At 37.6% G+C, this 17837-nt stretch overlaps 1 protein-coding gene across 1 annotated transcript in view; it reads right to left on the bottom strand.

The window, feature by feature from the left end:
- Positions 1 to 17837, bottom strand: part of plcg1 (phospholipase C, gamma 1) — a 36753-nt gene that overhangs the window by 14730 nt on the left and 4186 nt on the right. The window contains exons 3-17 of the mRNA XM_044111935.1: positions 8791 to 8940; positions 8553 to 8646; positions 8424 to 8471; positions 6860 to 6944; positions 6639 to 6722; positions 6270 to 6292; positions 6111 to 6183; positions 5913 to 6014; positions 3532 to 3650; positions 2968 to 3053; positions 2698 to 2818; positions 2325 to 2493; positions 1665 to 1787; positions 1342 to 1443; positions 275 to 462 (exon numbers count right to left, since the gene is read on the bottom strand). Of these exons, the coding sequence (XP_043967870.1) occupies positions 275 to 462; positions 1342 to 1443; positions 1665 to 1787; positions 2325 to 2493; positions 2698 to 2818; positions 2968 to 3053; positions 3532 to 3650; positions 5913 to 6014; positions 6111 to 6183; positions 6270 to 6292; positions 6639 to 6722; positions 6860 to 6944; positions 8424 to 8471; positions 8553 to 8646; positions 8791 to 8940 (1567 nt within the window). The remainder of the gene's footprint in view (positions 1 to 274; positions 463 to 1341; positions 1444 to 1664; positions 1788 to 2324; positions 2494 to 2697; positions 2819 to 2967; positions 3054 to 3531; positions 3651 to 5912; positions 6015 to 6110; positions 6184 to 6269; positions 6293 to 6638; positions 6723 to 6859; positions 6945 to 8423; positions 8472 to 8552; positions 8647 to 8790; positions 8941 to 17837) is intronic.

Here is a 17837-nt window from a genome sequence, read left to right as displayed (position 1 = left end):
ATATCTCTAAGGAGAAATGGTGGCTGCTATTTTAGACGTTGCTTCCTTTCATTGATTGTTTTAAAAGTTGATTTCTGCACCGGCCTCCTGAGCTCATCAAAGTACATTTCAATCCACGGCTGAACTTTGAAGAAACCTTGTAGATCAACACTTTTACAATTTGTCAAATTTGCTTGTTACTTCCTAATAAATAAATCAATCTCAGTTTATTCTCTCAGGTTTTTTTTTCTAGTCTCATAGAAAAGTCGTGGAGCATTGTGACGGCTGTATTTACCAGAACGACAGGGTGTAGTCTCCTACAAAGGTTTCGCTCTCCCGGACCAGGAAGGAGCCGTCAGGAGCTCCGGTCTCTTGGCAGTAATCCGACAGGAGCCTCTCAGCGATCTGCCGTCCGTCCCGCCCAGCGCCAAGCTTCCCATGAAACCATTTCTCCGTCACATGCTGGTCCATAGTATTGAGCACCTTAACAGAAACAAAGACATCAGTCAAACTGCAGCTACAGTGTTTCCATACTCTGCAGAATACATCAGCTTTAATACCGTTTCCTTATTGGCCACCTTTATCTTCTAGACTAGCGGGTGTGGGTAAAAATCAGACTGTAGTTTGTTATTTCATTACTTTAACTGAATCATTATAAGCTGCCTTATTAGCAAAACTGCTACGCTGCTTTCATTGACGTAAGCTTCTTTGTTAAAGGTAGCAAACATCTCATTCATATTTAACACAAACTTTTAGTTAAATTCTAAGAGTTTGAAACGGGAGGGAGGGGCTGAGCAAGTGGAGCCAGCTCTGTGTGGGAGCCGAGATCATGAGAGAGAACAGATAGAAATTAAAAACCAAAAAATTTAATCTGAATAATTTTCTATATAAACTCTTGTGCTTTAAGTGCTGCCTTTAAATTATGATATTCCCCAGATATTCCTTTCTATCTACTTATTTGTTCTCAGTCACCCAGGACATGGCAAAACTAAAAAAGGCTTAAAAATAAAGCAACTTAACAAGTTACTCATTAAAGCCTTTGTATTTAGAACCTTACATTTTTTGTAAAGGTGTGGCAGAGATTAGATCAGTCAGACTAAATGAAACTCGTATCTAAGCAAACATTTGAATTTGAATTTTACTTCTCTGCAGGCTGCTTACTGAGAATAAAACATGTTTGATGTGCATTACTAGTCATTTTTGGTCCTGCAGCTTGAATGTGGTTTAAAAACTTTTTAAACCACATTTTACGTTACTTTCAATGGAAACTTGCCGACCCCGCCAAAATTACTCTTAAGGAATATCCCTGTTTATGGAGCCCCCCAATAATAAAATGGGATTTACGCCCTTGCTTGTACTAACCTCTTTAAGCTCCTCATCCTCATCATTACCCACGTTATTGGTGGTCTCCTCTGAATAGTAGATCTTATTGTGAGTCAGGACAAAGAAATGAGGGTACCAATCCTGTAAAAATAAGGAGATAAAAGATGCAATGAAATGAAAAAGTGTATAAAACTTTCAAAACCAACAGATAAGAAAAACCTGCAGCACTTTGTGTCTTTTTTACAGCTACAACATTTAGAACGACTGGAAGACTTGGGGATATGAGCTGCAACTTTCCAGTCCCCCCATCTGTCTCTCAACGGCCTTTCATGTGGCATCAGCTCTGCAGTGAGAATGCTTACATGGTTAATGGGATCTTCCAGGTAAAGGATGCCGTTTTTGATGGAGTTGCTGATATCGTTCTCAGAATAAGGTGTGGCTGTCGGCACCTCCTCGTAGGCGCTGCCCTCTGCCAGCTTCTTATGCTGAGGCACAAAGAAAGAGAAGGACAGTCAGGAGCAGCAACATTCTAACCTGCGTAGCAATGCTAGTCCTGAAAGGCTAAGCGTGTTAAAGGACAAATATATGTTAGAGCAACACAATATCTGAATATAGGAAAGATTCGACATAAATAAATGGTCAGATAAGTAACTAAAAAAAAACTAAAAAAAAACTGACAAACTAACTCTCTGAGCCACAGCACTTAAAGAACAAGGAAGTGAGAACCATATCATATGGATATTAGTGAAACACCTGGATCCACCCTGACTGATAAACCATGATTATAAATAGGATAAGGTTTATTTTCTCGATTAAAAAAAATAACTGATTTTCTTGTTAAATATTAGATTTACTTGGATGGAATGAGCGTGTTTGCTAAAAAAAAAAAAAAAAAAAAAAAAAAAAATCCTTTCCCGCCCTTCTAACCTGAGGGAGGACAACGCTACGATCCAGAATTCTTGCAAAAAGATATAAAACAATAATAATATTAAAAGCCCTTAATTGATTTCTTAAGGCCCGACCTTAATGAGAATCTTCTTTTTGAGCTGGTTGGGTGAAGGCAGGCCGTCTGCAGCCATATCTACTGCTTTGGTCAGCAGCATGTCTCCAAACACTTTCTTGAACTGGGTGGCCATATTCCTTTGCTGAACAATGCTACAGTGATCCTCAATGGACAGGATGATGGGATACCTGAGGGAGATGTACAGATTAGACCATGATAGGTTGAACATTTCCTAAAATATCCGTTACTGCAGACAGACATATTAATAAAGGATGACACATCTACATTCTTTCCAATCTTCTGATCTCTGTCCTTTCTTAATCTTCTGTTATCTTATCGGGAACAAAAGTCATAAAGGAGAAACACAAGCCGGTGAAGACAAGAAGACTCACTCGGATGTGACAAAAGCGTGGTCTTTGATGGTGTTCAGAACATCGTTGAACTTGATTTTCGTCGTGAGGGTGTGTCCGTGATAAATAACCGGCATCGAGTCAGGACCATCCCAGCAATCCACTGTAAGCACACAGACGATTTTATTCTTAGTAAGGAAAACACGACGTATTGGCATGCACCCAAGAAACTGTCACTGCCACGGTTCAGCTAAAAGGTTGAAAGTAATCTTAAAGTGATGATGACAGAGCAGGTCATGTGTGCTTACGTACATTCGATGCAGCGACATCCCATTCTCAGACAGCGAGCGTACGCCTCCAAGGACGACTCGCTGGCAAACTGGTCTCCCGTCAGGTAGCTAAAAATACCCACACAAGAATAATTTATGTACACAAAGCAAGTTCATACATTAACAGTCAACCAGAAAGAACAGACACACACTGACTTTGTTTATGTACTAAACAAACAAAAAAAGCACAGCAAAATTATAAGTCCTGTTTCTCTTTTGTCAACAGAAGTTCTTGTTTCATATCCATTCAAACAGACTCAAAGGAACATGGGAAATTTTCACTTCAGCCCCTCAGAAAGTATTGTTTCACTTCCAGGACAAAAGGTTATCATCAGAAGTGCCTTTCTCACACTTTTCAATGCCTGGACAAATACTTCTTCTCACTGAATACCAGCATGAATATTATTCTGGGACATAACGAGGAAATAATACGCTTTTATCTGATACAAGAAGTCAGTGTAAAAGGCTTGTTTGGGGAAGAGGATGCCAGGCTTCAGCATTCCCAGGACCCGACTACAATTGACAGAAGAAAACGTTCTTTTCTTACGTGTTGTGTGATGAGGAGATCCAGTAGTGGGACAAGGGGTTGTTCATGTTTTCAGCACACACCATGTCCAGGGAGGAATCCCAGATGGTGTTCTCTTTGGAGAAGAGGTATGTGAGGAACTGCAGAGAGGAGAAAAGAGCAAAAGTTTGTGAATGAAATTATTTCAGAAATCCAGGCTTGGTTTAGCCCAGTTCAAAAAGTGAAAATTCAGTATTGAACACGGAGATAAACCTTAAATTGGTTAAGGCTTGCAGATGAAAACTCAAACTTACACTGCAAAACCAATAACAGATTATATTTAATTCTTAAATGCCAGGTCACTGAAGAGTATGTGCATGTACATTATAGTAGATGATGTAATGCTTGGTCAGGCCTGTTTTTGGATAAATTACTGCATTAATGCAGAGGTTAAAGTAGCTCAGGATGCTTAAATAGCCACCATTAGCCTTTACGTTGTTGGGTGTGGTTTCTCTCCTTTTCATTTTGACAAGAATGTCAGACAATAGATGATCTTAAGACAAGGCAGGTTTTTCCTGTCTGAACTACATGGTGATTAACCCAGGTATTGGTACCTTTGGCAGTATGAAAAGGTATCAGGTTCAGATGGAAAATTAAACCAGCATCTCCATAAAGCTCGTCAGGAGAGACATGAAGGGGTCTAAAATGTCCTGATAGATGCACTGACATCCAACTCTATAAAATCCAGTGGAGCAACGTCAACAGATGACGTGTCCCCAAAATTACCACCAGCTGTGTAAACGTCACACTGGACTTCATGAACCAGACTGTAAGCTGCGGTCCACTCCCTTTTTAAAAGCTTTTACTTCAGTTCTATCCAGGATGCAGTTCTTCCTTCTGCTTTGACACCTTTTCCACCACATTTATTTCCTTTTGCCAAACTTCCTAATAAGCTTACATTCAGCAATAAAACACATAAATAAAACAATCAGAAACAGAGGGATAGACAAAAACAAAAATGTTTAGCAGTGACGTAAAATGAACAAACAAAAAAATGCTAACAACACTAAAGTTCATCTTGTTCACTATGTCCAGGGTGCTTTTAGAATATTTACAGATTGTTTGAAATGTAACTACGGTAATGCTTTTTCATTATGTGAAAACGCAACAAGAAGTTGTTGGATTTTGTTTTTGCCGTAGTTAAGGCCTGTTTCACTGTTATACATATCCCTGATAATCTCTGGCATAAAATCTAACTGGAATGAACAGGATCACCTCCTGTGTCAGTGGCTTGGTTTAAGATCTTTGAAAGTCTGTGGCTCCAATCATCTGCTATTAGTGACAACGCCATCCCATGTGGATGTCACTGTGGTTTCTCGGTTCAGTTTTTTTTCTCTCTCTCTGAAGGTGTAGCAGCAGACTTCTAGGGTATTTTCTTGTTTTCTCTTTATCCTTCTTTTTCTCTAGTCTTGTCTCATTTCCTCTTAAACTTTTTATCTCACCTCTCTCCCTTCACCCCCCCCCATTATTTACAGTCTCTGTCTACCGTACTACATTTGCATTTGAAGTGTTTTATAAAAATCAAGTGTAGAATTCTATTGGAAGCGTCAACGCTCCACTGACGACTATCCTAGAACCAGAACCACATTGTTCGACAGGAAACACAAAAAATATTTTAAAAACAGAAAAAACAGGCTGATTATACCACTAATTTAGCACTGGTACCATTTCAGATGGGGTCCCGGTTGAAACTGCAATACTGGACAAGGTCTATCCTAGAAAAAAGTATTCTACAGACTGCAAATGCTTTATAAAATATTCAGGCTGTAGTGTAGGTTCAACTGTTTCTGTACAGGAAGAAACTTCTTGAGTCAAACCCAAGTTGAGACCTTTCTGTGTGGAATGTGCGGTTTCGGTGCTACTTTGTTTCTGCAGTGGTTTTTAGATGATTTACCCTGACTTACATTACAAGTCAGTGGTGAGACGTGAGAAATAATGCAGCATCTTGCAAACTGCTAACAAAGTAAAATTACTTTAATGAACTCAAGTGAGTTTCTGGTCCAGCTGAAGACTGTATTCCTGCTTGTTAGGTGAAGGCATTGTCTAACTTTTACCAGCATCCCCTGCAGACTGGTTCTCACCAGCTTCATTTCCTTTTAAGTCATTACATTATTGGTGACAACAAAAGCATCCTTCGCATTCTGCAGAACTGTCATGAAGCCTTTTGGTAAATAGCCTTTTTTGACTGCGTAGGAGATGGTATTTTAGGCCAAGATCATTGGTATCCACATCAGTGTCTGAATAATCTCCCACCCACAGCTGTAGCACAGAGAGGGGCATTGGAAAATTTTACTTCCGAAAACATCTGACATGTTTCCATTAACGAGTGAAACCCTTAGAACAGAAGATGGTAATTTATTTACCTCCTCTGGATGGAAATATGGATCCTCCACTTCCCTTAGCGGGTCTTTCAGGTAGCTGAACATAAACTCCTGAACCTTGTTGTTGTCCGAGGCCCACAGTTCCTTAAATGCCCAAACCATAAATAAAAAAAATACAGTCAGATTAGAGAGCACAAACCAAAACAAATTCAGTGACATGTTAAATAGCTGAGGGATTACCTTCTGGCATTCTACGAGGAAGCTCTGGAAATCCTCCAGGGTGATTCTTTCATCAGCTACGTTACCCATGAACCTGTTTGAGAAGGAAGCAGGAAATTAACAACTGACATTCAAAAAAAGATTCACTGTTCACATCAGAGTCTAGTTTTTAGGACCTACCTTTGCATAAAAGGGATCTCCACCTGAAAAGAGGTTTAAAAAAAAAAAAAAAAGAAAACAAAATATTTTAGTTAATTTCTATCACAGTGCTGCACTAATGCTGTGTGCAGTCCTGCTTATGTGGACAGACACAGACTTCCAGCAGGTTGGATGAGGTCACTGGGGTCATCCATTTAATGTGACCAGAGTCTGTCAGCTTGCTCATCTGTGTGTCCTAATGGCCTCCACTAGAGGGGTTTGGTGGGTTTCAGCCGGTGCATATTGATCTTGCAGCCATTTGAGAACACACAGATGGGGGATGAAGTGGGCCTCAGCAGGGGATCGCAGGAGGGGAAGAGTGATGGGAGCACATAAAATGTCTGCACTTACATTTTTCTGCGCATCGAACATGAGGTTTCGATAAAGCTGGGCGAACTGGCTGAAGGTCACGTCTCCATTCCTGGTTTCAGAGTCCTTACAAAGCAAGAGGAGAAGGATGAATGTGTAAGGAAGAACCTTCACGATAAAAATCATAAATCTTACGGTGGAACAGGAAGTGGGCAGGGAGAGAGAATGGAAAGGTGGTCTGTGATAAGACGGAGAGAGGTTACCGGAAGTTTGTCTTTGATGAACCTCATGTTTGGCACCTTGTAGTTGACCTGGCTCAGCATGTTCTTCAGATCCTTGTAGGATATCCTATGCACACACGCACAGGCATGTTTTGTGAAAACAAAAATGATTAAACAGTAAAATGCAGGAGCACGTAAAATCCGTCCAAGCCTGGACACCATCCTATCAGATTTATTTTTCTACTGCTTCGTTTCTACTACAGAGCCTGGAATTGTTGGCAGGCGATGAGAATAGCCTTAAAAAATAACAAAGACAGGGATGTTGCAGACAAACATCTCTGCACATCTCCTTCGTGCTCTGCAGTCTGTTTCCTGCTGCAGGAAGAGGGGCTAGTGTTTGGCTCTTAGGTCAGTTCCTTCACTACACCTCTACTGAGTGCTGACAAAAACACCCAGCAACCAGATGGAACCAGTTCACTTTACTCTTGAGTATTAAACAGCCACTTGAACTAGGAAAGTTACTTGCTGCTGATTTAAAAAGACATTTCACAAAGCAAACTCAAAGAAAATATCTTGTTCTTTGTAGCGGTGTTGTTTGTTTTTGCCAAAACCATAAAGTTAAAAGTGCAGAGCAATTTAAAAATAAGAATTTTTGAACTAATTATGATGAACCTGTTGAATGTTTGCAGTCAGACTTAAAAACTTAAATTCAAAAAGTGAAGTTCATATTACAATATAGAAATTCACTATACAGGGAAAAACAGTTGTTCTAAATTTCTTTAATTTTGATTAAAGAAATTTAGAACATTGTGTAAAAGTTACCCACTGAGTGACTCTAATCAGTTAATCAACCACAAGCACCTGCAAAGGTTTTCTGAGCCTGTCTCAGTCTGGGTCAGTAGGACACAGTCATGGGGAAAACTGCTGACTGGCCCAAAAAAAAAATACTGGACTGTTGCTCAGTGGCCAAAAGTCCTAATTTCAAAAGAAAGTAAGCGTTTTGTTTTCAAATCAACATTAGAGTCCTTTTGGGAAAAAGTGCAACTGATAATTTTTGAGAAACATCTACAGCAGGTAATAATGTGTTGTCATACATTGTAAAACCTTTGCAAAAAGAGGATAGTTCCTTTTTCTTTGATGAGATGTTAATATTTGTGAAAACATTAAAAAAAAAGCATCTAGTTTGCAATTTAATGGTAACAAAAAGAGATCTGAATATAATTTGTACTCTTACTCTAATTCTGTTGTGGAACTCCAAAGCAATAATTCCATAAAAAAATTAAAAGTTGCTAAAACTTGCATTTATTATTATTTTTTTTTTTTGAAAACACTTGATTCTTTATCATTTTTAGAAAAAGTATTTGAGATTCATTTTGGAATGAGCCTGTGCCACAGAGAATTCTGGTCCTGTTGTCAACAGGAAGATAAGGGACACCAGATACATTCCTTCCATGCCACAGACTTTGTGACCTGTGAGCCATAATTATCAAAGTTACAAGAAACACAGGCTTGAACTATCCCGCTCTATGTGCAATATGCAAATATGTGCATATTTATGTGTATAAATGAAAAATAGTTAGTTGTTCTTGCGCCGTCTAGAACTTACCTGTCCTCTCTGTTGCGATCAGCAGCATAGAACTGCTTCCGTAACCACCTGGAAGATGAGAATGAATGGACTTAACATTCTTAATAAAAAACAAATTTGGATGATAATGACATGTTTGCTTTAATGTACCTTTCTATTTGTAATGGTGTTGGTGATTTCAATGTGTCGTCCCTGAGCCACTTTAACCCCTTCACCCACATGGACATCTCCTCATCAGATGTTGCTGAGGAAAGCAGTTAGTAAGAAACAAGAGTCACAAAAATGAAGGCACTACATATAAAAAGCAGTCATAATTGAAAGAAAATGTCCCTTTTTCCACCAACTGAGTTTTGCTACAATGACAGATGAAGAATGTTTGTGCGCGTACCTGCCAAGCTGAGGGATTTAAGGCGAAACTCCGTGCCATAGAGAATAACGAAGCAGAAGTTGTCAAGCCGTACTGCTGAGTCCTCGACATAGCGCTCAAAGTCCCTGGACTTCTGACCAGGACGGATCTCTTTGATCTCTCGAATGTCAACTGTAGGACCAGACGCACAGAAGACAGTGAGCAAAACAAAAAAAGTCACCATTTCCTTTCAGGACCATTTCCAAAGATGATGGGAAACTAGGCACAGGGCCATTCACTGGAATCCAGATACACCCAAGCTTTTAAAAATTGATAAAAACACTTTTGGCCATACCATTTCCTTAATTACATGCACCGTACTCTACTTACTGCCAGGCTATTAAGTAAACATCCCCTTCATGAACTGGGCATGTGTTTCCTTCATCACATGCCTACATGATTTCTGCCACTAAACCTGCACTTTGAAGCCCAGAACACAAGAACGAACAGAACGAACAGATGAGCCTGTGAACTTCATGAAATCAGCTTTGATGACATTATAGGGTAAATATATTTTATATATGGTATTGCTTGAGAATATTACATGAATGCATATGAATAAAAAATATATATTATATTTATTTTCTCACGGAAAGTTTACAATTTGTAATATTTCCACAAATTCCAAACCAAAATTCCCATGAAAGGTTTTTGGGAATTCTCCACCCCTTGATGTCATTTCAGGGAACAATGCAGTGTCGCCTCTGCTAATCTGATGTACCCACCCGAACGCAGGGTAGCTGCTGGAGCAGACAGCCCGACTAGTTAATTAGTTAATAGCTTTTTATATTTGAGGTGTCCCTTAAAGAGCAAAATGTCAACAACTAGAGATGCACCAATATAATTTTTTTTCCCTATATCAATATTCAGTATTAATATTGCTGTTATGGCCAACATTTAACAATGTCTTTTATATTGCATCTAAATTTTGTAAGAGTCCAAAAACGACCACACCGGTGCCATTGCTTCTCTGCTTCAGTTAAAAATCCCACAATGCTGCACTGCATCACTGTCATAATGAGCCAACAAATACCACATAGTGATCTCACTTCCTTCTCCCTCCCAAAACAGAAACGATAACAAGTTGGAAATAAACACTGGATATTGATTTCAGCACGGTTTTAGTTATGGGACCAACATAGATATATCGTCATCCCTATCAAAAACTTCTCATATTTTGTGCAATAAGCAGCTGAAAACTACTACTAATATTAGAGAGTCTGCATCATATTTATTATCTTATCATTCTACGTTACAGTAAAAAACAAACAAACAACATTTTATGGTTAAGAAGAGCATCATAACATTATAACCACCGTTAAACTATTTTAGGAACAGATTTTTTTGCAAGCAGGAATTATTGGTAGTTTTGTTTTAAATAAAATAATTTGGATTATTTTGACTGGATGTAAATCTTGTGACGTAAAAATACAATTTCTACTCCAGGTTGTTATAGTCAGAAACTCAGTCAGACATTTGCCTAACAGGGACAAAGAAAAAAAAAACATTAGTAAAACTTAATAAGAAACAACCTTTTCCATTCTGGGCCTGTAAATGACAACATTTTCTAAGACATAATTCTGTGGTATTATTAAATACCTACTGAAAGCTTCCTAAGAAATACTTTTTTTTCCCCATTTAAATCTTATGTATAAATAAACACTGAAACACTAAAAATGTTAAAAAATAACCGCTGAGCTTACAGAGTAACACATTTTATACGCCCTCTAATCACAAGAAGCAGAGGCTGAGAACATCAGCCAAACCACAAATGATTCACTTTACATGCCATACAGTACAAAGATAACGATCAACACGAATGAGACAAATAAGAAGCTTACAACCAATATATTCATTTCATATTGCATCATAGCCACTTCTATATACAATCCATATCCTAACAGGAAACTACTAGAGCCAACTATGGTGCAAAGAGAAACAGCAAATAGATTCTGTCCTCTTTAAGGTGTGTCTTGGTGTGATTATCAAGTAGTCTGGAACTTTCCAAGAGTAAAAGTTTGAAGAAACTCATTGGGTCCCTGTCGGTACTACTTTAGTAGCTTTTGAAAACCCAAAACTCTCCTGCTAAAAACACACATTTCTTTCAGCTCCTGCTCCTCTTCCTGCCCCCGTACCACACATCCTGTGCTTTTGTCGCCTACACACCACATCTGTGCTTGTGCATAGGTGACTGTGTGCATGCTCTTTTGTCGTGTAGTTTAAACTAGGTCTTCTTGTAGCTTGCCAGTCATACCTCACATCTCAGTTTACTTCACCCACTTCACAGCCAGCAGACATCCGTTGACTGCAGGCGAGCTGGTGTAACTGTTAGTCATTTTGAGTCAAAATATTTGGAGGCTTGTGTCAGGATGTAAAGGAGATATCCAGAGGTGTGACCTAACCCGGGGAGTTGAGAGAAGGTATTCCTGCAACACACCCTGTTCAGTTCCTCCTCCCAGCTCGGTCAAATCCCAGCTCCACAACAAAGTCCTCATATTTGTTTCTTTTAACTAAAAATGCTCACGAACGAGTAACTAATATGGCTTCAGTTTTTTACTTATGTATTTTAATTGTAAGACTACTGCCGTATTATTTGTTTAAGCGGATCCTTCAAGAAACACTATAGCTCACAATACGACACGACACAATCCACATTAGTTAGTTTATTGGCTTAAGCTAAACTGGAGACTCCTCTTTTCTCAACAGCTGCCCACAACAACATAACTCAACCTTCTCCAGAACACTTAAACTGGATCGATTCAGCTCCAGAGCTGAGCTCGTTTTCCAATGGGGAAAAAGACGAAATTGGCAACGTTTTTAATGGAGCTGCTCAGTCAGGAGCCCTTTATGCTTGCGTGCTTATGTTCCACTAATTTGTTGATACAGATCTCATAAAAAAAACCAAAACACTGAAATGAGTGTCAAGTGTGTAAAAAAACCCAAAAAAGTGCGTCACCTAGAAAAGAAACCAGAGGTCTGAACTGAGTGCATGTGCCCTTCTTTTGCAGGAGGGCTGGAAAAAGCAGGTCACAGCGGCAAAAAACTTTCCACACATGAATGCAGGTAACTCACACTGCATTTCTACAAATTTCTACACAAAACCTAATGAATGATTTACTACTTAAAAAGAAAATAGGACATATTTTATGATTATTTTTTTTTTAACTGTTAACTCTTACGTTCATTTCCATGTTTAAAGTCTTGATATAATTAAGGGAAAAACAAGAGGCAGAAACATGTGACAGAATGTTGCTGTAGCTCTGCTATTCTCAGCAAAGTAAAACAAGAGGTTTTTTTTAAAAGGCAAATTTGAGCTAAATGCAGCAGAAAATCCTGATAAATAAAACTTTAGGGTAGTAAACAGCTATGATTGTATAAGAAAACACACAAGTAAGGTGTGAGAGTAAACAGCTGCAATTGAAATAACACTACGCATTCACCTGGCTTCACTGAAACCACTTTCTGGTCTCTGAGCAGAAAGTGACGCTGCAATAGGACACGACACGACAGAGTCATCACATATTCCTGTTAGAATAAAGTGCAAAAGTACTCTGATCGCTGAATAATATGAGAAATGATGCTGGAATGATCAGTGAGACTAATCATGCTTAATTAATTATTGAAGTGATTGCTAACTAACTTTGTAACTGATTGATTGTTAAGTAGAGCATACAGACTCAAAAAAGGCCAGAGCAGCAATTATGCTAAAACTGTCAACAACAAAAAAACTATACATTTTGCATTAAAGGTACAAAAACCTTTTGTCTGTTAATGTGTCCAACTCAGATTTCCTCATGCAGTGTTTAAAGTTTCAGTTTAAACTGGTTCAAATACTGTAAAAATAATCTCACATTAAGCACCCCTTGCTATCCAATTAATAATCGATTAATCCAAAAAAGTATGAACAGATTATCGCTACACTGTTTATGATAAGTCGAGGAGAAAGGGCCAAGTTTTCCACATGTTGATATTAGAAGTTTTAGTCTTTTAAACCCTTTGCAAACAACAGAAAGATAAATAACAGCTGGTGAGCTCATCTGCACTCCACAGAAATGCACCTAAAATTGAGCTGTTGACCAAAAAAAAAAAAAAAAAAAAGCACAATTTTCAGCCTAATCAGCCTCGATTAGAAGTAGCTTAATGATGATAATAAACTCAAATGTTTATTTTTCTAATTGGTGAACACACAATACACAAGACTTTTTGCTGCAGACAATGTTACTAAGAGAAAACTTGACATTAGCCATTTTTAGTTTCATAATGAAAATAAAGCCAAAGAAACATGAACAGACGCAAGAAGTTATTTAAAATGAAACTCCACTTGCTGCAGCATGCTAAGACATGTCAGTAGGTTATTCAGGCTGTGAGACAGTGAGAGAGAGCAACACTTTTACAAAATTGTTGTTGCTAATGAAGACAGCCTTTATAGAAGTCTCAGGGAATACTTTTGGAGAAAGCTGTTTTAGTAATGCCCACCCTGCTAACTGTGCTAATTGCAAAGATGCTATAATTTCAAAATTAAACTGTAATTATTTCACTTTTACAGCAAAACAATACTTAGCATTAACTGCTGTCTTAGACACACTGACGTTGCTTCTGCTCCTTATTTAAATAATCAACTACCATTCTGGAAGGCCAGAAAAAGCTTTATATATTTGTTTATATATTCCAACTCTTGGAAACAGAAACTAGCCAGAATAGGCAATGATAAGCTTCACACCATAATTACAAAAAGCCCCACAATATAACTATTTTTTGAAAGAAAAAAAATGTCAACAATAAAAAACATATAAATGAAACAGTGAAAAGGCTGTGATTGAAAATTAATCCACAGAATAATTTAACAAATGATTAGTTTCTATGGCTCACATGCGAGTCATAGAAACTTGACTTTGCTAGTCAAGCCCAAAAAAGTGAAACTTTTCTACAATCATCTTTTTCCTTCATCATGTTCTGTAAACTTACAGAGAAACAGTCTTTAATCATTATGTTTCACTTTAAACTCAAGTGTTACAATATATGGTTGTCACTTTTCTGCTGTTGACAGACTTTTGTAACCATTATTTGGGTAAATGTGTATATAAAACATATCATCACCTGTGTTTGTGATCGCTTGTGCTTTAAGAATCCAATCAGCACTTGTATTTTGGAGCACTTTGTAGTCATATTGTGAATATTTGGGACTGTTATGAGACTCTTTTGAACCTTGTCATGCAGCTCTGACCCCACTGACCTACGTCCGGAGATAAAGGCTACTGCTGACACAGCAAAAGCAAATTAATCTCAAGAGGTGTGTGTCCCAGTGGTAAAAATGTACAGAAATTTGAGAAAAGTGCAGCTTTTACTATTAAAATTCACCCTGATAAGTTATCCAAGGGTTTAATAGTAAGAGTCGATCCTTTTCCCCAACATATCATTAAGTCTGTCACAATTACAAAAATTTACTGGATGATAAATTGTCCCAGAAATTATTGCAATAAACAATAATATTTTTGATTTGAGATTAATTTTAAATAATATAATGACATTGGCATAATAATCCACAAACTGCATTATTTATTGATCTCTCAAACATCAATAAGATTTAATTTCTATGAACAATTAAAATACCATTCAAACATTTTAAGTACCCCAAATAAAAAAATAAAAAAAAACTCTAAACAAAAAATAAAATGGAAATAAAATTAAAACACAACCAAAACCATAAACACAATAGATTATAAAGTCTCTGTAAACTATTAATAATTAGGCTCAGACAGGTAAACAGACAAAACTACCAGTTTTAATTGATTATACGATTAATTGATTTATTGCGACAGGGTTACATATCATACTAAGCACCATCACGTCAAGGTAAACAACCTTCATGTGGAAGTCGCCTCTGAGGTAAGACGACTAGGTCAACCATGTTCAGAATCAGTGAGGAGCTTTAAAATTACATTAGGGAAACTAGGGACGGTGTAAAAAGTTTCTTTAAAGAAAACCATTTTCTACTGAGGCATGTTGGATGCTCCATCAAGTTACTGGAGGTCAGATTTTAGATGACAGTAGGGAGCTGAAAGCATTACCGCAAAGGTTTTCAGTTCAAATATATTTCACCACCTGTAGACATAAGACACTCCTGTTGATGTTGCTCAGTCAGCTGCATGCCTTAACATGAATGAAGGCAATTATGTAAGTTTAATATTATTTCACACAGTTAGCAACAAGTCAGGAAAATGTTCAAGTATGCGCACTAAAGTCGACAATAGAAGACTGAGCAGAATCGTTACTTTTAGCTTTAAAAATAAAGAGTGCGACTTTCGCTGCGTGTCTCAGGAGTTAAAAGTGGAAGATGGCTTTGATGCATTTTTATGTCACTTATCAGGATCGTGCTCGACCAGAATGTCTACAGATCATCTGTGAGATATACAGTAGATCTGCAGAGCTTGAAGTTGCAACACATCTATTTTTGACTCAGACTTCACGCACAAGTACAGAGTGAAGTGAGACCCTCACCTCTTAAAAAGACTGAGATCTGACACTTTTTAATTTGAAATTCAGTGCAGATTTAACAACCCCCAACTTTCTGTACATTAATCCTCATAACCACATCGTGCTTTACCAAGCAACACGTAAATCTTAAAGCATCATATAGTGTGTAAGCCACATGTTATTAGGTTTGAAAGGTATGCTAGAAAAAAAAAAGAAATAGATGAAGGCTAATTCACCGAATTTTCACGCAGAAAATGCGAAACATAGTCTTCAGCTATTATAGCCATTTCCTTCTGCAATTGGGGGGCATCATTCCTTAACACCACTGATATGATAAGCGGTAAATACTCCAGGCCAGACTGATCCTGATTGATGACATACTTCCAGCAAATCCCAAAGACTCTATTTCTGTACATTAATGAACAGCCTAAGCTAATTTCACCTCTCCATGAGTATCGAATAACAGCTCTGAGCTCATAGCACATGGCTGTATGAAACCCTTCACTGTTTAAAAAGGCAACTAAGCTCTATTCCCATCATTTCATTTTATTTCTTCTTCTTCTTCTGTTTTTTGCGTGCTCTCTCTCGTTGCATCCGGAGCAGACCGCAGCTGTGCTCGAGCCGACAGACAGGAGATTTAAAAGACTCACCGAAGGCCTCCGTGTTTTCAGCTTGACACCCATTACTGTAAAATTCTTATTAATGGAGCAGATAGGAAAAATGAAATACTAGGTCTTCTCATCAATGACCCAGGATTTATTTTTATGTATGTCATAAAAGTAATTTCGTCAAATACTCACATCTACACTTGAAGGGGGGAACCATAACGTTGGGAGTGGACTGGAGAGGTTGTGTGAAATCGTATTGATCCAGTAAAAGACAACTTGTTCATGTAGTTAATTTCAGAAAAACTGTCTTCATTGTAAATATGATTTTGCTTGAAATACTAGAGCACAAATCTCTAAATCAAGGGATCCGAGTTACAAAACAAACAAAGCAAAAAAAAAAAAAAAAAAAAAAAAAAAACTAGAAGCAAAGGGAAGTGATGGGAAACAGTCCAGCTCTCCAGAACCTTGGCTACATAAAAACAATCACTTCTGCGGGAAAAAAAAAAATCTGTGCACTGGCTGAGAAACATTTAAGACACCTGCTTCTTAGAAAAAAGGATCTAAATTAATAACTAAGTAAAAAGATGGATCAACATGCTCAAACTGTACAACACATCGACTCATTTGACACTAATAGAATTTTTTTTTTTTTTTTTGCAACATCCCAATTACAAAAGACTCCTTGGATGGAATATCTGATTGCATGGCGTGTTTCGATTCCCATTCATTTACACTCAATATGCTAAAGTGGAGCTCCAACTGTTTGTGGTTCAGTATTCACAATTCACCTATAAGTTCACATAACTCCAAATTATGCATGGAAGATTAGCGCATTTCTGAATTTGTTTTGTAAAGAATATCTTAAATATTTGAAAGAAAATGCAGTTTCGAAAGCTGAAATTCAAAGGTTCAATGCTTCTTGGCACGTTGTTGGCTGGTACTTGTAAAGGAGCAAAAGCGCTTAGAAAGCATCCACTTGGTACTAAGGTGTTTTAAGCAGGCTTTTCAAAGTTACCTTGTTAATCATAATGCAAATTCCTTTTAGCCCTGTCATCTTCTTTAACATAGGATTAACAGACAGGCTTTATTATTTGAAGGAGCTCTATTTTTTCACAGATTGTCTCGTATTGTTGTGCCCGTTATACTAGTCAAACAAAAATGTAAAAAACCAATACTCTTTTTTTTTTTTTTAAACAAAAATTATCTACTGCCGTTTTAAACGTTATTTTCTTCTTTGTTCCAGCTCTCTCTCAGTGTGGCTAATCCCCTGTTTTCTAAAAGGTCATTTTCACTCTCTGTCACACCCTCCTGTTCAACTCGGCGAGAATTGTGCACTACACTCAGGACACCTGTGAGTGCAGCTCAGTAGCAACAGAATAAACCTCTGGAATTACTTTACTGTTGTAGACAAAAAAAACAAACAAAAAAAACCCGCAGCAAAGCATCCTTTTTCATTCCATTATCCATTACTGAAGCAACACTAGACATCTTGAAGCAAATGAAAAACATAAAAAAAGGATAAATGCAAAAGTAACAGACATGAGAAAGAATCCCATGTTACATCTGTCCTGCTTCAAAAATGACTTACTTTGAACAGCACTATTAAAAGTCTCTTTTAATAAGCTCCTCCTTTGAACCTTCCTCAGAAAAACACTTGTTATTACAACATTTGTTTTAGGTCTGATTTCTAGGAAATTTGCTAATTTTATTCAACTTCCTCCGTGTCTAGGAAATTGACTAATTTCTAAGAAATTGACCAATATAAATTAGTCCATTTTCTAGAAATCAGACCTAAAACAAATGCAACATGTGAAAACCTCCCAAAAATAAACAGCGCTTTTTAAAAAGAGTCCGAGTTCTGTACTTCACTCCCCATTGTTACATTTAATTCAAAGTACTTTCTTTGTTTCCTTGTTATAATCCCACATAAAATCTGTTGTCTTGGTT

This window comes from Gambusia affinis, linkage group LG01 (genome assembly GCF_019740435.1).
Source record: "Gambusia affinis linkage group LG01, SWU_Gaff_1.0, whole genome shotgun sequence".
Classification (NCBI taxonomy): domain Eukaryota; kingdom Metazoa; phylum Chordata; class Actinopteri; order Cyprinodontiformes; family Poeciliidae; genus Gambusia; species Gambusia affinis.
This window is presented reverse-complemented; position numbering and strand designations above follow the sequence as displayed.